The following is a 26206-nucleotide window of genomic DNA, read 5'->3' on the forward strand; positions in this document are numbered from 1 at the left end:
TGGTGCAGAGGCTTTTTTGTAGAGCACACTGAGCTGGACTTGTATGCATATTTCTTGCACATGCACATCATTTCCAGTTATTGGACCAAGTTTCAATGTCTTAGCTCATTCCACCTCATGGCAATTTGAGCTAATGCGGCAGAAAACTAACAACAACAACAACAACAACAACAACAAAAACAATAATAATAATAATAATAGTAATAATAGTAAACCAGCACAAACACAGAAGGGCTCTAATCTCTTTGGGGTTTGAATCCTAATATGGGATGTGGTGGTGTCTTAATCATTAGGTTGCATGTTGTCCTTCTGATCTCCTTGGTTTTTGCCCATAGTTGGTGTTTTGATGGTGAAATAAAGAGCGGGGACATCTTTCTACAGACACCACTTGAGAGACACAGAGACAAATTCCTCCCCCAACAACACAGTGCAATACAGACATAGTAGAATGATAAAGTTGGTGAGAGTTATATTAGGTAGCCAGGGCTCTAAAATTAAAGTCCTATTAATGTTATGTAGAGACTTCATCACAGTGACTAACTGACTGACTGCCGGATCATTTCAAACACTTGAATGGATATGAAACTCTCCTGAATGAATCATTCGTACAAACAACAAGACACTGAGCTGAAAAAATTCAGCCTTATTGGAAAAAAGTCAAAGTACACTGTGTCATAATAACTGTGAGAGAAAAGCCAGTAACTTTCTTTATTTAATCATAAATTAAATACCATTTATAATTTCCTTGGAAGTTTCCTGGAAAAAATCATGTAAATGTAATTTGGCACCAAGTATAGGGTAAGAAGGCATTTTCTTGAAAGAACTGCCACATATTAAACCAAGTAAATATTTATTAATTATTAATTTATTATTGGAAATGTTATTGTCCCTTTGTTTTACTGTATGCTTGCGTGTTATTCTTTTCAGGAAACTACTGGGAAATGATTTGAAAATTACAGACCTGTTAAATAAAGCATTACCAAGAAGCCAGCCAGAGTCCTAGAGAGCACTGCAGTGAGAAATCAATCAGCAAGCTTCAGATTCTGTTGCCATGGCACTAATGGTGGGCTGAAGTTGGATGGAAGTCACGCAGAATTATATTTTTTTATTGTGTGTGGCCATGACATGACATATATATTGACTAATAAGCTAACTCACTACATTTTGAGAGCACCACTTTTACAAACTCTTCGGTGGTTGTTGACAGAAATAATAGGAATGTATCAAATCCACCACTGTTCGGAGGAAAAGTGTTGCTGCACTGACCTCTGTGGGGTGAAAGGAAATTTGTTGCACTTCTGACCACACCCATCACCACAAGTGAGAGTGCAGGTGTGGTGTGTTGTACTTTATGACCACACCCAGCCGTGATGTAGAGCTTCACTGGACTTCACTGTGAAGTGATGGAAAGAGCATGGAGCCACTGCTTGTTGGCAGTGGGAGCAAGATTATTAGCTTGGGTGGAGCTATTTAAGACTAACCAAACCTTAAACTAAAATCCATGTTACATCTAATGGTGAAAGTATGTCACTCAATAGTACATCTGCTATTGTAGCCCTGTCTCCTAAACATTACATACAAATTTCTTTTGTAGGAAAAATAATGCTGTCTGGATTACATTTTATAATATAACAAGAATATTGAATGTATCTTAAAATTGTAGCCGGGGTAGGGCACTATGCATCACACAAAGTGTTTATTGAATTACGAAACAGCATCTGAAACCCCTGGGGCCAGATGCATATGCACAAAAGCCAGGCATACACCATTTCCTACACATAAACTGCAGTGAGACTGTGTGCACCTCATGCATTCTTCAGACCAGCGTACTCATATTTTTCTAAAGCGATTAGATGGTGATGTGATGAGGTGCTAAATTACCCCAGCTCTTTAAGATGAGTCACAAAAGAGTATGAACTCCCTAACCACCATCTTTCCCATCCTACACCAAGTCTTTCAGTAGCCTGAACCTAACCTGAGACACAGAACCTGAACTCATGTCACCAGTGTCAAAGTCCCGCCATCCACCCACACCTCTATATGAATTCTCTGGGGTACAGGAATATCATACTTTACTATACTAATACTATACTAGAGTAAACATAATCCATGCAGGGAGTCAGGGTTGGGTATTGGCAAAATGTCGCCCATACTAACGTTAACAGATGTCCAGTTCAGTACTTCCTTCTCACCAGTAGATGTCAGGCTTATCACAGATTCAGGGTGTGTTATTTATTTCAATGTGAGGTGTTGACAGTGTTTTTTTCTTTAACATCACGTTCTGTTGTTGCAGGAACCTTCTGCATCATCTCCCTCTGTACCTGCGTTGCCGGCATCAACTTCGAGCTTTCTCGTTACCCAAGGTACCTGTACGGCCTGCCTGATGACATCGGCCACGGCTATGGCTGGTCCATGTTCTGCGCCTGGGGTGGTCTCGGCCTCACCCTCATTGCCGGTTTCTTCTGCACCCTGGCTCCCTCTGTCCAGCCGATACCCCGATCCTCCTGCCCCAAGTCCCGACAGGAGAATGGCACTGTCTGCTAAAGGTGGTAGCTGTGAGAAGACCATCTGATACCACAGATCAACAACCAACAAACAGAAAAACTGCTCCATGTGTTCATCCGTCCACTCATCTCCACTCTCTCCTGGTTACAGATTCTTTTTTTAATTTGTGTGTGTTTAAAAATGGGTGTCTTGATGATCTGCTATATTGAAAATAACAGAAAAAAACTGAAGAACTTAAGAAATATTATCAAAAATATGAAGTTGTGCTTGTTTTGTTGTTGTGGAGCAGACACTGAACTGGACATGACTAAGAAAGATTGCAAAGGAAATAAGCGGAGACACTGAAAGACTACATTTCGGATAGTGAGTAATCGCAGCAAAAGACTGGCTCTAAACCTCTAAAAGTGATGCACAGTGGTCTTCAGCCTGGGAACTGCTTCTATGAACTGTGACTGTGGAGTAATCAGTGAAGCAGCAGTATTAAAGGGTAAAAGTTTGACTGTTAAGATCAGGACAAGATCTTGTGGAAGTTTCTATGGACTTGGCCTCTTGAATCCCCTGTGGGACAATTCTCCAGGGAATGGACCAGACATGAAACCATGTGACTTGCTAGGCTGGGATCATGTTGACTTTCAGTATTTCAGCTTCTGAGATCCCTCCAGTTACTTGGGACATACGGGCAGAAAGGAGATCCAGGACCTCCACTGTTGTACATTACTGTACAGAATATTCCAGAGAAGTGACAACCAGGAACTGTCATGTTGGACCATTTTCATTCTCGTGTAGGTGCATTCCATTCTGTCTGATGATCCCATATCTAGCATTTTATACATGCATTCCTCTTTTATTCAAAGTGTGTTTTCCTTTTTACTGAAGAAACGCCCTTCATGTTGTGAACGAACTGTCGACCGAGCGTACATTCAGAGCAATTGTTGTGTTTGTTTGATTTTTTCCATTCTAGTCATAGAGGTAAATGTGTGTGAGTGTGTGTGTGTGTGTGTGTGTGTATGTGTGTGTGCGCGTGTGTGTGTGTGTGGGGGGGGGGGGGTTGTTTTGCAGTCTCTATAGAAAAAAGTTGTAAAAATATCATAATGACAAGGTGGAGCCCTGCCTTTTGGATGTACGAAGGCAGGAGCTTTGATGAGCAGAAAGACGTGATGGAGAGATGCAGTATCCTGTTTAACCCAATCGACTTCTGCCTTGTCATCTTTTCTGGGGATTTCCACCAGACATGATTGGTAAAGAAGAGCTGTTTTAAAGAGGGGCAGCATGTTCAACACTGTACTCTGCTGCTCAGAGCGACTATGGAAGGTTTAAGTAATTACATCTGACGGAAACTCACTCTGGCTTCTCTTCTTTGAGAATCTATGAAACTCCTCTGTTTCTCTGAGCAAACAGATTTAGCCCCAGCCTTTATTTGTCTTTCACCAATAGCCGAGACCTGGCAGGGCTTTCCGTTACCCTCCTCTCTCTGAGCGGAGGGTAAACACTACAGTATCAAAGCACAAGGTTAAAAAGGTGTCACTGTACTGTACTGTACTGTATACATCTAGACTGAAGTGTTCTGCATCTGCAAGATTCCTCCTCAGCCTCTAATCATAGGTCAGAAATCAAAATACACACTAACATGAGCTTGAATACTTCTATGCACATTAGGGAGGATGAACATAGTTTCAATTTCAACCGTCAGCAGACCCAAATTCAGGTAAATGTGGTATGCATGTCATCCTGAGCTGAGCTTTGACCTGCAGCACTGCAATGCAAAAACCAGACATTAAAAGATCAATGTGATCCTCTACTGGAACCATCTATTGAAAACCGACATTATAGCCAATCAAAAAACACCATCTGTTAAAGGATCATTCTGGTTTATTACAACTTGGACTTATTTTCATAAATTTGGCCATCATACCTAGCAGTGACTCAGGTTCATCAGGTTTCTGGAGTGTTCCGGTTATGTGTTTACACATGTAAACTTCATATCCTGGTTTCAGAAACCTGGACAAGTCCTTATCCCAATTTTTAAAAACCTACATATACTACCTGGAGTACTCTGATAGACACAGGGATACTGAGGCCTTTAAGATTCTGGATCAGAGAGTCAATCTACAATTGTGGATCTGGAGACTTGCAAGCTAGTCAAGACCAGTCTCACAGAGGTGTAGGAGGTGTGGTAAATGTAGGTTTTGTCTAGCAAATACTGTCAGAAACAGCCTTTATTATCAACTGAGACAAAATGATTCAGTCCAGTTAACAATGCTTATGATTGAATTTCATTTTCATAACTTTTAACAAACAAGTCCATTCAATTAAGAATGTGAAGAGTCACAGTAATACCTTAAGATAAAGTAGAAATAAAATGCAGTTCTGGGACTACAGATGAAAAATTTTTTAGCTGACTTTTAGCTTATCTTTTAGCTGACTCACATTTACACAGTGCACTCTGTAGTCTGTTTTTGTGAAAATAAACCTAAAGATATTGTTATTATTATTACATTTGTAGTAGCTAACAGTTCTTGGACTAGCAATGGGTCTTTGGCTCATTTGTTTAGAATCTTGGTTTAAATAATCTGGATTAACTCTTGACTCGGATTTTGTTGTATTAATGTGTTTCCAGATCTCAGCAATTAACTTAGTACAATTTAATCATGGAATGATAATAAAACTACAAAAATTGTAATAAACCGGAATGAACCTTTAGCTGCTGTCATGCAACACATTCTGGTGCTCTTGGTGGGTTGCAGTTACATCACATACCAAATCAGTCAAGATCTCCCTCTGTGATGATGGTACACTGTAGAATCAGCTGTATAGATATAGTGCACAAACAGAGGCAGGCTAGAAAAGCTGGAGAATGTGTGGTTGCAGGTCTGTTCAGTTATCTTATAGATAAAAAATAGTAGTTTTGTCTCCAGATTGAGTTTACAGTGACAGTGAAACTTTAGGCTTAACATCATTATCACAACTTTTTAATTTAGTGACAACACTTCTGAAGGATTCAATGTAAAGCACATCAAAGCAACCCAAAACCACCTAGCTTTCTTTACTCAGTTAAACCCTGACTTGAATTTAGAACATTGTCGTTATGTTATCTGAAAACATCTAACTCTGTGTTCAGGTGATCATCACTTCAGTTCCTCATTATCTTGGGTAAATCATGGTCCATCCAAAATCTGTTTTCATCCTGGAGTCATTCCTCTGAGCCTTGAAATGACTTCTAGAGACCAGAGCAGAAATCATCATAAATTGAGTAGGTAGACCAACACATAATTGTATATTAATACCCACCATTTGTTATCCTGACATAAAGAAGTCATCATCATCATTTAACTGTTTAACAGGCCAATCCTGAGATATAAAACCATTATCTCTCATCTGATAACAGTCTGAGAAGTAACGATGAGAACCACAAAAGATCTCAAGAAAATAAATTATTAGGTTGCAACATAATGGACCAAAAAAGAAAAATATCAGCAACCATAGCTGCTTTCTAAATCCAAAGATCTCTCCTGTCATTAATTTCAACACAATTTTATTTTACATCTGCATTACATATTTCTGATTGCTGTCCATACAAGCCATGGGTTGTCTGAACTATACAAGTTAAATGAGGCCCAAAGTTTTTCTTTGCAGTCGCAGGGAATATTTTTTCAATAAGAGATGTTCCCTTTGAAACAAGCTGATAATGCAATTGAGCATGAAATTACTTTAACTCTACTGGACTTCAAGAGCTATGCTGCTTAAACCTTCCTCAACAGGGAACAGCACGAAACACACACACACACACACACACACACACACACAATAACAATATGAAGGGAAATCAGGACATAAGGCGCACAGGAGGAGAAAAGCACAATCAGCCTCCTTCACATACTCTAGCATTGAGTTCTGCATGGGCTTGAAACTGAGATCTGAACCCCTTTAAGACCAGACTAAACTGACTAATTTGTGGCCCAAACCTGATTCAAGACCTGAAGCTGTGGAGGGTGACAGAGGTTTAGGTAAAAAAGAAAATATAATTAACATATCAGTTTTGTCTGACATCCACAATATGGATGTCAAACTGCTGTGGAGTAATTAAACCCGAGCAGGCACTACCTACAATTATAAATAATCAAACTTGCAATCTACAATAATCCAGCTCGCCATGCTAATGCACTGCTTTGGCCACATTCTGTCTCTTGAATGTTGTTTGTCAACTTGCAACACATGATATGCATGAGAGAAAGAGAAAGTCAGAGAGAGAAAGACAGAAATTTGCTAATAAATTATGTTTGAAAAGAACCAAATCTGAACCCAGAACTGAAGCTTTACACCATTAAACATCCCAAACAAGACCGAAAACTTGATACTTTGTCAAGACATGTAAGGTGCAACTCTAACATCCATATATTCATTTCTGTCAAACGTGACTATGCAGTGTCAGAGGTCAAAGCACTTGCAAATTGACAACGTTTGCATAAACATCTGCAATGTTACCTTGTTGACAGTTACATTTAAATACTTTCCTGTCACATATGCAGTCAAATTCAAAGTCAGAACAAAGAAAGCTGAGTTAGCAGGGAAGCACACAGGCACGGAGACAAACTTACAGTATGTCAGAATATGGACAGTCCAGAAATAGCTCAGACAAGCAGACCGAACAGTGAGTCACTTCCAGCTACGTAACAACTCATCAGCACAGCAGCACCGCCGCAGCTGACTGAAAGCCTCATCGTTTCTGAGCGAACTGAGGAAGAGACACGGACTGGAGCTCAAACGGTTTTACGACAGAGATACTGCAACTTCCATTCTGGACAGATGTTAAAAACAAAAATTGATCTATCAACCTTTAACATCAGTAATGTGTCTGTTGAGTAAACATAAAATAGGAGAAAAAAAAAGGAAATGTTCAACTGTGGAATGTAAAATCACAACAAAATAAATCTCATCGGTGTGTTTACTAATGCTGTTGTTTGTCGTGCATGTTGGTGAATGGAATGTGTGAAGTGAGAAAGAGAGCAGGAGATTCAAACTGTTCTGTTGGTCAACTTACCCATGAAGTGTTGAGAGAATCAGCCATGTCACTGTGTAATGTTCAATCAAGTCCTCCATGCCAACACTTACAAATACAGATGATTTCTGTCAGTGTATGACCTGTAAATTCATACATTTATATGAATATCATCTTCATAGCTGAGAGATCAGAATTATTTTTTAAACTTTGGATTAGCTGTCTACTGTCAACATAGTGTCTGCTAACAGTAAAAACACCGCAGTTTGAGCTGCTTACTATCTCTAAACATGTCTGCAGATTTTGCATCTACATTCCTCAATATCTGTGATATATAGCTGTTTCCAGAGCTTTCATATCCCCCTGGCCTTCTTCAGGTGTCATCACCTTGAATTATTTACTAGTCAGTGCTAATAGTGTAAGTGTATACAGTTCAGCAGGATGAAGTTTGTACCTCATACTACTTATGATCAATGTCACATTAAAGCTTAAGTGACATGGATTTGGAACTTGTCAACAAATCCCATGTGCAGACCCAAACCAACAATGTGTTAGTTCATATATACAGTATATATATATATATACACACACACACAGTATAGTGTATGTTTTTGGACAAAAATGGAGCTCTGTGACACAGATGAATAAGATATATCAGGCTTTGATACACATAATATTTGTTGGTGGATCAATTGGTTGTTGGCTTGTGTCTGCACAAGAGATTTGTTGATAATAATGGAAATCTACATCACCAGAAAGAATAATTCCTTTCTTTTTTCTTTTCCAAACAAGTACAATTGCATATTATTTTCATAGTTTTGCTGTCATTCCTATCAGTTATTCTAACATTGTACTCACCAAACTAATTGCTGAGATCTGGGAGATCAAGATCAAGAAACAAATAAGACAAATGTACTTTTATGACAAACAAAGGTGAGCAGTAAACTTATGATCCAGACTTCCCGCTGTAAACTTCACGGACCCACCTCCTGCTTCAGCTTTGACCTTCTGACCTCTGGACATGGAGGCTGGGGTAAATGCGCTGACCATGAACCACAGCATCCACAGTTCACATCAGATGCGGGACCTGTGTTAATGTCATTCCTCCTCTCTCTCTCCTCATTTCCTGTCACCTCTCTACTAAAGGCTTAAAGTTCCATCAAAAATAATAAAAACAAAACAGAAAAAAACAACTTTGACCTACTGTACTTACTGTAGTTGTGCACACAGTTTTCCTGTGCAATAAGGGGATTATCAGACATTTTCACTTTCAGATTGACCTCCAAATAAAGTGGTTTAGATTATTAACTGAATGGAAAAACTGTTGGTTTGTTGACCCATCAGACTGTCTTTCTCAATCTAAGCTAGCAGCTTGGTGAATATGAGGTTACTCCTGATAGAAATGATGGACAAACCTTTGAAAACAAGACTCATGTTTTAATAAATAATGACCTTTTCAGAAACTGTAATTCCATGTCATGGACCAATGCCAGTGATTATATAGTGGAGATGGGAACTAAATAATCCTTAGCAAGAATGTCCTTCACATAGGCAAACCAAGAATCATCCAAGAATATTTTCACATGGTAACAAGTCGAGCTTCCCTACACCGACATGCAGGAAGTGGATGTTTACCTTCATATAGACTGAAGGCATGAATAAAGAGCTTCAAAGAGAACAGACATGTTAATCCACCAATTAATGTCAGGAACAGTCTGCCTAATAAATTCAAACATCATCTATGAACACTGATAGATGTCAGCATGCCTGGCCAATCAGCGAAGAGGAGTCATTTTTGTTGAAAGTGTGACATTGTCACTAGTGAATATAAACCAGGCACAGTACGAGCGCTTCATTCACTCTTGACATTATCTGCAAGCCACTGCCTCCTCAGCAAGATAAAGTTAATTGGCTTACACTGAAAGCATTTGAGGTCTGTCCTTTCAAATTCTTGTACAGGAAATGTGGCTGGTGTTTAATGCAGACGCCTGAGTGGAGTCTCACTAGTTGCTTCTGACAGCCAACATGAAACTAAATGTGCTCAAAACCAGTTCCTGGATGGATGAAGACAACTGCTTCAGACTGGAGGGTTTTAACTGGTCAAAACTGGATCTGTATGACTGGTTTATCTCCATGGATTCAGCACAGAATACAATAAAAACAGAAGCTTTGTTAGACAGCAGAGAACGACAACAAATAAAGATCAAACTCAACATGTCAGATTTTCTCTTTTATTTAATATTTAGTTTGTTTTATGTTCCAGACCTGCTCTTCATTTAAGACATGTTTTAGCATTGTGGAAAAGGTGTTAGACTGCATCAGTGTTTTCATCCTCAAGAATACTGTTGGATAATGAAAGCTGTCTGGACCTCATGAAAGAACATACAACTTAGGAGCGATAAAGGCTGGAGGATAATGAAGGTGTTGATGATGTAGACCTCAAGTTACTGATTGTTTGAGTTGTCCTGTAGGATTGCTATCCCAGCATACACACACACACACACACACACACACGCACACACACACACACACACACACACACACACACAGCCTCAAGAAACAACAAAAAGCAGACAGTTAAGTGTCACTAATCCTACTTAAGAATTAGTCCTTTGAGATGAACTGTTTAATTTAAGAGAGCTAAATCTTTAGAATATTTAGAAAAAATTCTAAATATAACTCTATACCTTGATATAAATATCTAAGAACTGACAGGAGAACAATTTAATAAATGAAGACTAAACTGAGAGCTTTCCTGTCTGAACAAACACAAACCACAGGACAACACCTGCCCCTGCATTTCAGCATCACTGAGAGCTGAGGCTTAAAGCTGTCAGATAATCTGAGAGCATGGGCAAGGTCTCTGACAACAGCTGACAGTGAGCGCCACACAGTGGCAATGACTGTGCTAAACCTACTCTGAGCTGACATACTGAGACATATCGTGGCTGTCTGTCTACCTCGGACCCTCTGATACAGAGGTTTGGCAAGATACAAGACGTCCTGTCTTTGTTTTGCAAGACCCTAACTCTTTTACTTAAGCATGATGAGCATCAGGCTCCTTAAGCGCAAATTATACTATTATACTGTCTGCATAGCGCCATAATATTACACACGTTTGTGTGGGCACAAAATGTATGACTGCATGGAACATATGAAACAACAAACATGTGAATACATCCATGTTTGCAGACAGTCAGTATAACAGCAAACAAATTTGTGTGCGCATCTGCTGTCTACATACATTTTGGACCTTCTCCAGCCCTTTATGGGATCACTGCTATTGTCTGAATAGAAGTTCTACATCTCCTCCAATCAAAGTGAAAAAGGCTTAGCTTATGTTTTTTGATTTCTCTACATAATTCCTTTGAGCTTGTGAAACATGACAAGACTAAAGGTCACACCAGCATTTGTAGCTTATAGAAATGAACTCATGTCATAGAAATAGCTGTGATCAGTGTATTAGCTTAAGGAGGCATGGTTCCTTTGTCAAGACTTTATTTCACTTTCAGCCCTTTTCTACCACAGGAATATTTCTGGGACCCAGAAACTCATGAACCTTTCCTGTGATTTGACCAGAGGGTCACATTTAAAAGACTAAATGACTGTTGATGAAGTTTCCTTGTGTTTCACTGTTTCTGTTCACCTGTTATTGGACTAGTTTCCCTAATCTGCATGGCTCTTCAGATGTGGTGGAAACAAACAGGGACGTGCAAAATACACTTTTATAGTCTAGTTTATTTCCTCATTTTAGTTCCTGTGGCTCCAAAGTAATTAGAGCTACTTTATCGAAACTATTGAAGGGAACGGACTACTATGGGAAGTACTTTACTGGAGTATAACTGAATCAATCAAAGAGATGAAGCCATGGTGGGCAGTCTGTCGTGAGACAGGAGTGGATGGTACAAATACCTTTCCTTTGGATTAATTGTTAAAAGAGTCTTCCATTAGATTAGCATTACACTCCTATAACATTGTTGGACTCATAATGGACAGTAAAAGTATTCTTTTTCCTTGTCAAAACCTGGTGCCTACATCACCAATAACACTACTCAGTTCACTCGACTGTACAGCTTGGGGTGTGTTATGCTCAACACCCTCAAACTTTTATCTTCAGCCCCAACTGACACTGACTCAAGTGACATCACTTGAGACAGTTTATCAGATTTCATACAGCTCCCTCTGGAGACACAAAAGGCTTTATACTACTTTTTCACACATGTGGTAGTACTTAACACCTGGAAACAAATGCTGATGTGTGAAATTGGTGGAGTTCCCCTTCAGGACACTGTTTGTGGTGACCAGGAAGTCACTACTTCACCATGATTCCAGCATCACGTATTCTCACAAGAATATGAGAATGAATTTCTGCGTGCAATCTTCTGGTGTGATCTACCACTGAGGCCCAAAACATACCCGAACATACCAGAAGCAAAAGCTTTGAGATACACAAAGCTAATTTCAAGGCATTGTGTTCCATGAGCTGCACTGTCATGATTGCAACATGTAGAACTACTGCAGGCAAAAGCAGCATGAATTTGCTGTATTGGAATTGTGTTTCTGGGTTTCCCCATTATTCACAATTCAGTTGATGAGTCTCTGGCTGTATTGCCATCTTGAAAACTCAGATGTAACTTCAGGGGTTGAGAATGTGAATATTTCTAGAAATAAGTATGTTTCTGTTTTTAAAAGCCACTCTAGCACACCTAAATCATACTTAAACTTACATTTCTTCCTGATCAAAAAACAGAGGGTCTGATTCTCAGATGCAACCTACTGTCTCTAGATTACTCTGCTCAGGAGTTTCAGGGCAAACAGCTTTTCTTATTAAGACTGATTGAAGACTCAATTGTGTAATCATGTTCTGAAACATAAGGCAACATCAGTGTTCGGCATCTCTCAAACAGTCCCTCACAACATGACTGTATTTGCCCTTGTGATACGATTTTCTGTGGATCAAACACTTCTTCGAACTCAAACTTCCTCAAACCCTGGACATTGCTCATGCTTCTTGTCTAAACAGAGTCTCAGCAGAGTGATCATGATGCTGTCAAACTGTGTTAGGAGGTGTGTGGCTGGGGTAGCTTGCCTAGATCAACTCCAACAACCAATCAGAAACCAAGATGAGAAACACAAGCGCTCAGAAAATCTGGGAGGACAAAATTAAAACAGTATATTATCTTATTAGTTGTTAATAATTTTGTATTTCTGCTTTGGTGTGGTTCGCAGTGTGTGTGTTTTGACAGTCCCTAGTGGCGGTTGATGGCAGCGCTCTGTAACAGGTCTGTCTGGGTCTGTGTTGGGGGTCTGAAGGCCGTCTGGAAGCCAGGTGGTGGGGAGTGAAATTGGCTGGTGGGGGCCGGGTAGTGGGCCCAGCTGGCTCTGTGGGGGGGCTGCTGGCTACTGTAGGGGCCGCTGTGTGAGGCGGGGGCGTCCATCTCTGTAAGCGACTGTAAGGACTTGAGCCAATGTGGAGGATTGTCATCCTGAAGAAAGTCCAGACTGTTACCACCGGAGGCTGGGATCCCTGAAGACGACATGGAAATAGATATAAAGCATTTTAAAACATTTTAAATATACAAATAAGATACTTCTTTGTACCTAAATCCACTATTCACCTTTCTGTTCAAAGTTTATGGTGTAAAACTATCTTAAAACTTATCTGGAGCCGTTTGCCAGATTAACAAGTCATTAAGCCCCAAACTTTCAAAAGTGCAGTTTATTTACAGTGAGCTGGATCAAAACTAAGACTTTTCAAGGTGAACCATTCCCTTCCTGGCATGTTGAGAAATGTTGATGAAGTTATGATTTTAGATAAGAAAAGATAAGTTTGCTTTGTTATAACTATAGCTAATAAAACACAACAAAACAAAACCTTTTAGCCTTTTTACTTTTAGCAAAAAAGACAGTAGAACCAAAGAACAAAGGAGCCAATGGTCAGTTCATTATCACATTTTGGTAGGATTTTGACATGTAGCCTCTTAACATCCACCCTTTTTTTTGGAATTTTTGCCTATTTGGCATACCCAAACGGAAAAGCTTAAAATGCATGTATTAGGCTTCATTTGAAAGATAACATCTTCTGCTTTCTGGAAATTTGCTTGTTTAGCATGTGGCTAAAATACAACCAAAATTACATCAGTTAAAATAAAACTCAAAAAAGTGTTTTCATCTATAATGAGTCATATTTGAATAACAATAAATAAGACATGCTTTATGCCAGAACTATGCAAACCACCACATACCTTCTACATCTTGTCAACCACACCTGTATAAAATTCCAGACCTCTAGACTTAACCTTATTGGATCTAGGTAGCTTTCAGTTTGTGTTGTCTCTGGTATTTCTAAATGTCTCCAAAACATCTCCAAGTGGCCAAATTGTGTCAATTGCTTGTACTCATTACTGCTTGGCGCTAAGCTGCTTACAACTGGCTTAAGTGGATGTTAAGAGGTTAAACACTAAAATGTGTAAACCGTACTTTCATATTTTTTACTGCATACACTTGGATTAAAACAATTAATAAACTTTTGTTAAATTTCAGTCAGTTTAATAAATGACATGCAATTAATTTAAACCTTTGATCATTGATTTGAATGTGTTAGCAAACAGTTGTCTATTCACACACCCAGCAGTCACAGAGCAACATTAGCGGAGTCGTGTTTATGTCCACATGATAAATGTAAGTCCAATATTCACACTCTTAGCTCTGGTATTGCTCTCTACCAACTCCTGAGAAAAAATATCTGGCTCTTCATCTGTTAAATGCTCCATTATGTTCACCAGCTCTATAAACCCTGGAAAAACCTAGACAATAAGCTAAAAGATATCAGTACGAGGATCTTTAACAGACAAATATTTGATCAAAATCTTACATGTTATGCCTCTCAAATCTCCTTATTCTGGTTTGGAGCATTCATTATCATTCAAAATTGAAGATCACTGAAAAATGGGGCACAAAATGGGCCAAAAATCTTCACCAAAAAGCAGAAAGGATTTAGAGTAGAAAGACACCATCATCATTACATAAACACACACACTACAGAGTGGGATGAGATTGTCAGCTTGAGCCTGCATGGCCTGAAGGCGGGTGTTAAGCATCACTTCTTCCCAGTGGGAGGTGCTGTGCCTCAGGCCAGAGGGGGTGGGGACAGCAGGGAATAGTGGGAATAATGGACAATGCTGCAACCTACAGAACACCATGTGCATGCTGCATTGGTGGAGTGGTACAAGTATATTCAGTCAATGGCCAGATAAATATGCTGCTCAACCAAAACAAATATTTGAGCATTGGGATGCCACCCGGAAGTAAAGACACATCATGACCATCCCTAAAAACAATGATCTCATCTACATATACAGTAGAAATAAGCCAGTGTCATTACTCACATATGAAAACAAGATCACCACCTGTAGGCACAAAATGATTCATGATGCTCCCAATAAGGATTAAATGTGAAGCAGACACTACTGAGCTTTGGTGAAAATGTGTTTCTATTAGACAGATGAATTTCATTAAATATCACGTTTTTTAAATGTAGTCCCATGTAACTCAGTGTGAGTCAATGATCTATTGTGGCTATTTTATGGAACTACAGTTGCAGCCTCATCTCTGGGCAGTGATGTCATGGGAATAACAACAACAGACTGACACAAATGGGTGAGAAGCAGGTTGAACTCATGTCCTAAAGGAATCATACACCCAGTGGTCTGACACATTTCCAGAGGTCCATCCAGCCGTCCAACCACCTACCTACCAACCACCTTCTGAAAGAACACTTGAGTCTCCCACTGTGAACTGCGAGCAGACTTGAGCTTGTCCACAACTACAGTTTTGATCTGATCTGAACTGAAAAAGCGTGCGCGAGCAAAGACGCGTACATATAGGATGATGTTTAGATCCAAGCTAAACATCATCCTCGTCTCCCTCTCCACCACCACACTCCTCAGCTGAGTCGAGGAGCTGGCTGAACAGAGGGGGAAATTCTGCATTGGGGTCCCCTACCATGTCCCCACAGCAAGAGCTAGAGGAAGCCGGGTTATTGCGGCGTGAGAACAATAGAGGTCGGCTTCTGAGTCTGCAGACACTCACAAGCAATGCTAAAGAATTCTAACCAGCATGGTGTAGCAGTGCTTGTAAGACTTGGAGTCTGCGAGCGATGCCTGGGCATGCTTTATGCTTCCCATACAAGTGATGCAGAGGAGATGGGGGTCCATCTGTAAGATGGTCAACCCACCAGCAGCTAGGCAAGAGTGGGACACAACATCCTTAAAGTGGACCTATCATGCTTTTCCTTATTTTCTGTCAAATATATAACATCACAATGTCAGATGTTCATATTAAACGTGGCCAAAGTGTCAAATTAATGAAACATTAACGTATGTAGCAGTAATCCCTGTGAGCAAAAAAGCACCCGCTTCAGACTGCTCTGAATGCTTGGTTTCTGACATTTTTTCCTACTTTCAGCCCAAGCCAACATCACTCGTGACAAATTTCTGTATATGGTCATCTGCTCAATGCACAGTGCACAAGTTTACTGCTCCGCTCTGCTAACATTTTTCCATTGTTTTGGGGGTAGTCACGCCGAGCCATGACTCAAGTGGAGCTGGCATGCTGTGAGTGTTTTTATATTACACAGCAGGGCAAAGTAAAATAAGTTGTTTACCTGTTGGAGGTGAGCTGGTCATCTGCAGCTCTTCAAACATCTCAATGTGGCTGTTTCTGTTTGTTCTATCCCTCCCTGCATTATTTCTAACTGATCCGCTGGACAAAGAGCCCCAAATATGTCCATATGTTGTTGTGTCACTCAGTTTTTAAGTGCTGCTAACTAAGTTCCACTTATTAATTTCCTGTAAATTCTTCACAATAAAAGTTTTCTGCTATTTAGTCATTCAAAAGCTTTTAATTTGCAGGGAAGCAGGAAATGTTGGGTTTGAATCAGTGGTAACTTAACACGACTGATACGACTAACCCTCGGCAGGCTTCCGGAAAGCTGCCCAATAGGAACAGAGTGGGCTCATCAGAGAGGGGCCTTAAAGATACAGGAGCTAAGATGCTTGTTAGAGACAGAGGCTGAACTGAGGGGCTGCATAAAGGGCCAGTATAAGATACATAAGGAGTTTTTTGGACTGTGAATCATGTAAAGTGATACTAGTGGAGTCCCAGAATAAAAATATAGAGCTGGAAATGAGTTTAATAGGTCCCCTTTAACCAGCGTTCCTTTGAGCAGATGCGGTGATAGCCATAGCCAGCTAATGAACAACCTTGACGGTTAGCAATAATTACATTCACTCCCTCGACGTGCTAGCTTGTTCTGTAAAGTGTCCTGAATCAAGTAGAAGTCCACCACAACGCAAAAACAACCACCTAAACCAACAATGAATATTCCCTTTTCTTAACGAAAATAAATCTAAATCCAGACACCAGTTATCCACGTTTGATGACTTCCTTTACGTCTGTGTCAGTGAACAGCTAAGTGGAAATCTGGATGTCAGGGCAGCTAAGGAGCTCAAGTGATCTTCACGGGAAAAGAAAGCAAGAATGCTGTGGGGGGGAGGGCCACAGGTGGTTATAAAGGGGGCATGGGTTGGCCTGTGCAACTCTGATGATTGGTCTGTCTCCTCACAGAGGTGGTGGTACTGGAGCATCCCATAGTGAGATACCAAGCATGGTTTGAAAGAGAACTTAAGGAGGTTGTGTTTGTGGTTTGATGGATAATCCTGCTGACACAGGGGAAGTATATTATATATGTTCCTCAGCACTGCATAACTGTCAAAGTTAAGTAGAGTAATGTAAATTTTGATCTTCAGTATTTGGATTTGTTGGCAAGGTTATGAAGTACTGTATCTGCTCCTGGAATCAGCTACTAACTTCAAAAGCTCATTATTGTTGTATTTCTAGATAACCCTACTGCCCTTGAGCATGTGCTAGGTCGTACCTGTGATGATGGCTGGGTCCATCCAGCTGGCTCTGCCTTCCCAACACAGGCTGTGAGAAACACTCCCAGAACCCCCCGGTGCCCCTGTGTGGTTGATGCTGGATGAGGAGGAGGATGACGATGAGGAAGATGAGGAGTTGGGCAGTCCTCCAAAGTTGATGTTGATGTTGGGTAAGAGTGCTCTGAGGCCATCCTGCCACTCTTTCACATTTAGATTCTCTACACTACTGCTGTTTTCTGCATGGAGACAGGGAGAGATGAAACTCTTAGAAAAAAAATACTCCACTATCAATATACTGATTATGCTATCAGTCCAGAAAACCCAGTACTGGGCTCTGTTACGCAGTCAAGGGCTGGTAATCAAAGACCAAAGGCTCAATGTGGACTAGGTTCTAAAATAATGCCATTTATAAATATTTTAAGGCAATACATTTATACGCTCTCCTACCAAAGACAAACATTACTGGAATTTAATATTTGGTGGTTGTTCCTCCAGTGTTGGAGGATATAAAACCTTATATTTAAATACAAAACAATTAAACAGTTATTAGTGAAACAATATGGTACATGTATGTACACTCATCCAAAACATTTTCCTAATTTTCAACAGACCACTAGCATGGGAAGCAAGAAATACATATTTTATATTAGAATGAAGATATAGATTGGGTCTTAGTTTAGGGGCCAGGGAAGGTGGAGGTCTGAATGCAAAGGAAGGGAGAGGAGACCAGGGGCCATATTCACAAAACGTCCTACGGGTAAAAGTAGCTCTTAACTGGCCAAATTAGGAGAAAATCCTAAAAATAAAGGGCATGTCAGTCCAAGCTTCAGGGCTCCTAAGCTTTTTGCCTATAAGTAGCTCCTCAGTTTGAGAGAACACTGGGGGTGTGTTATTGAGAGTATGGTTATTCATAAAACATGATGTCATTCATAGCAATGGAGTCAACCCCGCCCCTTAGTTTAGGAGTTCTCTCAGTTCCTTACTTTCAGCAGGTTTGTGGAACTTTTAGTAGCATTTAAGATGACTCCTAGTTGTAAGATACTTTGTGAATATGGCCCCAGTTGGACAGGTAATGTTTAGCTGGGATATCTTGCTTATGTCATCTTGGGTTAAAGGCAGAACCCAGAACAGAATGTGGTACAGTAGGCAGCATGTGAAGCTAACTGTACCCTCTGTCTGCGACATGCAGTGCTGGCACCACCCCCTCCCGACACAAATATTGCTGATGACAGATGACTGTTGTCCTCCTTTGTACCAGCCTCCACATACTTATGTTAGCTCTGACAGCTATGTCTTTATACATATCCATCTCTAACGCTCGCCATAAGTAGGATTTCATATTCATTGTTCTTCCTACTGTAGGGTAACAAGCTGTACAAAACGTGGTAATATGACACATATACCACACCTAAACTATGCCAAATATTGAGCAGAGGAACCTTAACTCTCATTACACTAGCTGGGTGCTGAAAGCAGTACATCAACAGCTTCAGTCCATCGGCATTTACACTGGATGCATACAATCACAGTGCTGCTGTGGGCTCAGAGTCCAGTACACAATCATTTCAGTTATGTGTACAAGTTGAAAGAAAATAGAGTTGAAGCCTAAGAAGACACTTCAGGTTGCAGCTATGTAAGTGACACATTACTGAAACGTGTCCAGTGTAGACATCTTGCAAGATTTTATATTTGTAAATTGCTTGTTTGAGATCGACCTACTGGCTGAAAGCTCAAAAACAATCACTTTCTTTTGTACACACAACAAATCGACCGTGAGACTCCATTTCAATGCTAGCAGATAACGCCTGACTTGCTAGTGAAAGTGAATGGTAGGCCTCTGGTGGCTAAACACAGCCTCTGCAATTCAAAGTATACAGTATACAAAGTACAGCCCAGAACTGTATTCATAACTGTGTGGAAAAAAATAAAACTGTCCGTTGACATTCGGTGTTGCTGCTTACTACATGTTACATCAGCAGTGGGAATGTTTGGCTTGCATGCGTGCTTTTATGTGACCAAACAATAATTTGAATTTATTATATGTGCTAACACAATCTAATATCTCATCCAGTTTTACAGACTGCTGTTCTGTAGCTGTGGTCAAAACTGCGGTCTGGTCATTTGGAGTGCTGGTTTAAGTCCTGACACTGGAGAGGCTGCAGAAGTGGGCTAATTATTCAGCTGCTATGTTTTCTCTTGCAGCCCAAAAGCAGTATGGCTGTGCTGTGGTTGGGAGCTAGAATCATTTAGAGCTCCATCTAATGAGACACTGCAGACAGCAGGCCTCACGAGGAAGACAGTCTTTCCAGTTACCATGGCTCCATGAATAATAAATACTAATTGACAGGATGATTGTTGGTCGTCTTACTCGTTAATCCCCACAGCTAGCTCCCTAAAAGATGGCTCAGTAGTAGAAGAAAACTATGGTAATGCTATGAAGTATTATTTATTACATGTGTAATGTTGAGATGTTGTTACCATAGCCAAGTCTGAGGAAGATACATTAATTATATTAAGCTTTTGAGTTAAACACCGTCAAGCACTAACCCCCAAAAACATGACTGATTAAGAAGAAACAATCCAGCCTCAGTATTCCCCTGTGATGTTTGCTTAGCCCTCACCATGCCCCTTTTTTCATTTTAATCAGGCTGTCAGGCAGGGAAGCATGGCTGGCATTAACATCATCACCTATGTTGCCATTTGCATCCCCAGATAAACAAGTGCCGCCATGTTTAATTCATGAGACTGAAAGCTGCCTTCAAAATCAATTTGAACCAAGTTATCCACAGCCACTCCTTCAGTGGGTGGAATTACTTACCACTGAATTAGCTGATGTCTTTTATGACTTCTATCAGAGCAAGGTTGCCTGCCAATGCAGCCCCATCTTCTTCAGCTTGCTTCCATTTTACAACCAATGTTTTATGATTCCACATTCTTAGCTTCATTAAAGATTCCCAAGAGCCACTTCACTTCACTTCCTCTTCTGTCTCATTCAAACACCAGCAACCAGAAAACCACTCTATTTTTAAAACTGAGAAGCAAGTAGCTGCTGTGAAAGCTTTAACAAAGACGTAACGTGCATCATGTGCCCTTGCTTTTGTCATCTTCAAGAATGGGCCTTCCTGTGTGTTCACTGCAGGTTCATCAATACTAACCCCTACAATTTCAGAGAGCAATGGCGACTCCTGCAAAGACAAGAGTGTGAGAATGTACAAGGTCATGGTTGCAGACAGTGTGCATACAGAGCTCCTTAATTCCAATCAAAGGAACTCTTGAATGCTCCATCATACAATACTATTGTTGACAACTGTGTGGCTACAGTTTGTGTTTGTCTCTTTTCTGTTTCAGCATGACAATGAACCCACAGTGTCATATCCATAAAGAAATGCCTTTCCCAGTTTAGTGTGGAAGAACTTAACTGGCCTGCACAGAGCCCTGACCCCAACCCCATCCAACACCACTGGGATGGACTGGAATGCCAGTTTTTGGTGATAAGCCAGACCTTATCACCAACATCAGTGTTGGACCTCAATGAAGCTCTTGTGGCTAAATGGGAGCAAATCCCTGCAGCCATGTTGCAAGACCTGCTGGAAAGCCTGAAACCAGAAGAATGAGGCTGTTATAGCAGCACATGAATGCACCTGGTTTTCGGTTCAACTATCACATATGGCTGCACCGTTCAGGTGCAACTTTTGGCCATATTAAGTATGTCATTTATCCCAACCATATCAAAAAATACACCAAAGCAAAGGCTGTCAGACGCTGCTGAATCATTATGTTAATCTGACAAAATCCATAATTTTTTGCTCATTTATCTGTTCCCATATCTCCAGCAGGACATGGCTGCCTGTCTAGCCTCCCCCTGATGATTAGCCGGGGGGGCTGAATAAAGATGGACTGTGCTAAATTAAATTGGCATTTAGCTCTGCTGAGGCAGACAGAAAAGTAATACTTAAACTGGTATTCTTACCACACTTCACTGGTGTATATACTATATCATATATATCTATAACTGCCCTAATACACTGGGCCTTTCTCAATACAGAGAGCACCAAGCTTGTATTCTTAGGAGCTCAAACTCGGCAAGTTAAATGCTGCATCTGTTTGTTTTATTTAAATATATTTATTAATTCTTTGTGAAGTATGGCGAGATCTGTAACATCACTGCAAATGGTAAATTACCAGTCTGTTCTCCTTGGAATGACCATGAACATTGACCAGCTGCTCATCTTAGGAGCTAGCTAGAGCTGACTTGCCCTGTTAGCATGCCCTCACATCTCAGAAAACTTCAGAGCTAATTTGCAAGTAGACATTATAGTCATACTAAATTATGTGACACTATATGAGCTTCAAAAATTGGGACAGCACTTGGGAGAACCACGAGAACACAGGAACAGAGAAGAGCGCAGACTGAAGAAGTTCAAGTTAGAATCCTTCCAGTGAGAACGGACAGTGTTGCAAGCAACAGCCAGGTACACACGTCCTGGACTAACATGAAGAAAAGTCAAAGAGGTACTCACACAAAGTGGTGTGTGTTCTGTGGGGGTTTAGGAATTCACAGGGTAGATGCTGACGCTGATTGCAGAGCAGATACAATGACTCCAGAAAAATGTATTATGATTATTATAACCAGAAATGCTCAAGTTTGTGGTGGGCTTTCTCAATAAGCTGGAGTGCAGTTTTTTAAACAATAAAATTTATAATGGTTCTCAAGGGGCACTAAAGGAAATTGTGCTATTAAACAATCAAGCATAATCACTTCACATGGCTGTAAGCATACTTTATATCACAGAAACTACTGAAAATACTTGCACCCTTTATCATTTCCCAAATAAAAAACCGAGCACGTCTTAAGCAAGTCTTAATAAATAGCTGCACAGTCTCTTATCTTACTCCTCTTCATCCCATGTGGGACATATTGTAGTAATGGCTATGTGTAGGTGTGTCCTACAGAGACTGCCATACCACAACTAGATATATAGAGCTGAATAAAGTCGGAGCTCAACCTACCCCTTGTATTGATATCACACTTGTTTTCCTTCAGACACATCTGAATCACCATCCTCAGATTTCATCAAACAATTACAGTTTTTGTTGCTTAAACTTGACTCAACGTTCACACACTAGCTTTTTACAGAGTTTTCAACCACATCTCAATGTCTTCATTGACAGATGGAGTTTGTGAGCTGTTGCTGAAGACTCTGGAAAAAGCTAGTAGGTGGACACTGAGATTAAATAATCAATAATAATCAAATTAAATAATTAAATGTGACTAAAATTAACGTATATTTTATCAAAATACCAAGAATGAAACAAAACTAAAAATAAGGTGCCAAAGTTAAAAGATGATAAAGTAGTTTTAGGAAAAAGAGCAAAAGATGAGAGGAAACAGAGAGAATGAAAGAAAGAAAAAGAGAAAAGTTAAAAACAAGACTGCCTTCAGTCAAACTCATCTAATAATGAGAAATTACGGTTGAAATCATAGAGTTGGATTTTGCAGAACACTGTGATCAGGTCAATACAGTAAATTGTGATCACACACTGGACACATTACTTTTATGCATGTATTGGTTTTCAATAAAATGTATTAATGGTCACTGTTCGGTCACACTGATTACGCTGAATTATACATTTCCTGTCAGGGCTAAAGAAAAACAGCTTGATCTGAGCAGTCTGGACAGAGGTGAGGGATGATTACAGGAGCTCTGTAAATGAGTACATCTCTCAGTCTTTTGTTCACCTCTTTTCTTATCCGTCTAACAGTTCCCCTTGTGACGGCAGATCATGTCAAGTCTAAGTGCTCTTTGGAGGATGAGCGAACAAAACAGGTGTTAGAGCTAAAGTTAACCATGAAGCAGTAGTATGAGACTGTTGGTGGTGTGAAAAGATGCTCAGAAACATACTGGCTGCTTTCTCATTATGACCAAACCAAGCCTGCTATGTTACAGCTGTAATACTTTAGTAAATGCTGTGCTGCCACCAAGTGGTCAATATATGGGCATATGTTTACCCACAATGCAATGCAGTAACATTATGTCATGTATTAGTTGTTTCTGGAAGCTCCCAGATCTTTACCTGCTATGCAGAAACAATCACCGTGGAGAGCTGAATGCTGCATTAGCTGAAAAGACCAGAATATACTGCATTCTGTTTTCTATCTCAGCTTCAGTAGAAATCCTCAGTGAATGAAAACTGTATGATGTCAAGCTGATTCATATGATCAGTGCTGCTTGTTTGTTCCATTTAGAAAGGCAGCTGCTGCACAGGCACTGTGGTTTGTTGCACTGACAACACTGGAAGGTCTCTAGTTTCATGGTGGTACCGTGTTATAATAGCTGATAACACACTGGCACACAATGCCGGGCTGGGTGTGGCAATCTTATTAATTGGTGCTGGGTGGTGTGATATGACCAAAAATTGAGTTGCAGTGGAAGTGTTGTAACAAAAAGAAGGACTAAAAAGACTGTAATGTTGAAAGATATCTGCTTGATTTGACTCATTTGGACGCTGAAGCTTCATATTAGCTTCAGATAAACTTTTAAATACATTTTTGCACAGAGGGAGGATTTCTACTGGTCAGTATGAAAAGGAGGAATGATTATGGAAAGAAAACTCTGTTTCAATGTTCATTTGGGCTCCTGACTGTTGTTTTAAGATAGTGTTAGTATGACTTTTATCTGACCCTATGTATTTCACTGATTTTGGATGTTGGACATGGGACCTAAATATTCCATAATTTGCATGTCATTTTAGGTAATATGGTATGGCCCTTCTTGGGGGGACCTTTAAAGACAAATAATGGGTTTATGGTCAAGTTTGGAACTGTTCCAGATGTGGTATGTTGTGACACATAATATGTGGTGAGGTAGCTGTCAACCACTTGATTGGATGGCTCCCAACTGACCTAGTGCCCATGGAAAACCTATGTTATTCATGTGATAAGATACAGATGTGTAACCCCATATAAGCTGTGCACCGACAGTGGTACGTTGCCCAGACCATCTTTGTATATGGAATGGACCCGATGGCCATCGTCTAATAAACGTCTACAAAATAAGAACGATATCATCACACATCCTTCCTTTCAGATAGTTGAAAAATTGTAACTTTCTTACATTTGACCTTGAAATAGTTTATTTATGCCCACCTGTAATCCACATGACCAGTTACACACAATTACCCATTTACACCTGGCATTAAAACACATGTTAACGCAGGTGTAAATGCACTCAGAACACATGTGACTGGATCAGTCAGACCGTAGCTGGAAGTGGTCAGGCTCACATTGTGACTGCATATCAGCCAGGTGTAAAGCCAATCTGTACAGCCTGATCACTTTCATAAGAAAAAAAATTCATCCCAGTAAATTGAAAGGCTAAAGCAAGCCCCACAAAAACTACGAGTAGTAGCAGCAGCTAGAAGTCTTCCCTCACAAAAAGTTTTAGAAATCAATGATGTCCATTTGTGGCAGCGGTTTCGTTGGCGTGGGGCGCGTCATATTTGTTAACAAGTCTCCACCCAGCTAATTTGCATATTGAGATCTGATCACAATGTGGACACACTTGAGATATCGAGAAAGCATTTTAATACCAGGTGTAAATGCAAAGACCCATGGATCTGATGTCATTATCCAGAGAATGTATCCAGATGCAGATCACATGTTAATACCAGGTGTAAATAGGGCCCCAGATCTCCCCTCTCCCCTCTTCAGTCTTACCTGTGATGGGGATTCCTCCCAGCCCAGTACTGTGAGGTCCTGGCAGCACTGTCAAGTCCAAGAAGTTGCTGTGTGAGGTGGAGACTGCTGGACTAACTGTGTGGTTCAAATGTACAAAGTTACTGTGTGAGCCGGAACCCATCCAGGGCTGACGAGATGCCGAGGAGTAGGAGGAGGAGGAGGTGGTGGTGGAGGAGCAGGAGGATGATGAACAAGATGATGAAGGGTGAGAGGGAAAGCTGAAGGAGCTGTAGCCTCCCCGGTGAGGGTGCTGAAGCTGAGAGTAGTGGTGAGAGAGGCCGCTGTTGGATGGGAGGTGGTTGGGGAGCGGGAGCCCTCCCGGGGGGCCGAAGCTTTTGTTAGGCAATGATTTCAGCAGGGGTCCGTGGGCTCTGTGGGGGAAGGAGCCGGGTGACAGAGGGGAGGTGAAGCTGTCCTCCACAGAGAGCTCCTTCTCGATGAGATCAGCCAGGGCCTTGCGGGTGATGTCGAAGGGGTCGAAGCCCAGGTCGTCGTCCTGCTGTTGTTTGGACGAGCCGAAGCCGAATGCTGCCTGCCAGTCTGTGGACGACGACACTGGGATGGTATCTGCGCGCACACACACACACACACACAGATTTTACTTGATTAAACTTACTCCTAATATCTAGATAAATAACCTGTAAGAATAACTGCTACAGCTGCAACGATTAGTTGATTAATCAATTAGTTGCCAACTATTAAATTAATCCCCAACTATTTTGATAAACAAATAATTGTTTTGAGGTATGAAATACTAAAATACTCTGATTCCAGCTTCTCAAATGTGAATATTTCCTGGTTTCTTTAGTCCTGCAGGACTATGGGTTTGGGTTGTGGACTGCTGATCAAGGCAAACATATGTGAGGACTTCACCATGGGATTTTCTGACATTTCATACACCACACAACTAATCAAATACCGGTCAAAGCAGATGGCCACCCACCAAGAGTCGGGGTCTGCTTGAGGTTTCTACCCGTTAAAGGGGAGTTTTTCCTTACCGCTGTCGCCAAGTGCTGCTCATGAGGGAAT

At 40.6% G+C, this 26206-nt stretch overlaps 2 protein-coding genes across 4 annotated transcripts in view; one reads left to right on the forward strand and one right to left on the reverse strand.

Annotated features, from left to right (window-relative positions):
• The window catches only part of tmem178b (transmembrane protein 178B), a 137768-nt gene extending 134275 nt beyond the window's left edge, over window positions 1–3493 (forward strand). For both annotated transcript variants that reach the window (XM_044344149.1, XM_044344150.1), the window contains exon 5: window positions 2294–3493. In XM_044344149.1, the coding sequence (XP_044200084.1) occupies window positions 2294–2544 (251 nt within the window). In that variant the 3' untranslated portion in view covers window positions 2545–3493. The remainder of the gene's footprint in view (window positions 1–2293) is intronic.
• A 6225-nt stretch (window positions 3494–9718) lies between these two features.
• Window positions 9719–26206, reverse strand: part of cnot4b (CCR4-NOT transcription complex, subunit 4b) — a 40917-nt gene continuing 24429 nt past the window's right edge. The window contains exons 11-13 of one of the 2 annotated variants that reach the window (XM_044343239.1): window positions 25157–25744; window positions 17439–17675; window positions 9719–13028 (exon numbers count right to left, since the gene is read on the reverse strand). In XM_044343239.1, coding sequence (XP_044199174.1) covers window positions 12751–13028; window positions 17439–17675; window positions 25157–25744 — 1103 coding nt within the window. In that variant the 3' untranslated portion in view covers window positions 9719–12750. Of the gene's footprint in view, window positions 13029–17438; window positions 17676–20019; window positions 21036–25156; window positions 25745–26206 lie in introns of those variants that run through there. The other variant, XM_044343241.1, reaches the window with a different exon arrangement.

Source organism: Thunnus albacares, chromosome 23 (genome assembly GCF_914725855.1).
Source record: "Thunnus albacares chromosome 23, fThuAlb1.1, whole genome shotgun sequence".
Classification (NCBI taxonomy): Eukaryota; Metazoa; Chordata; class Actinopteri; order Scombriformes; family Scombridae; genus Thunnus; species Thunnus albacares.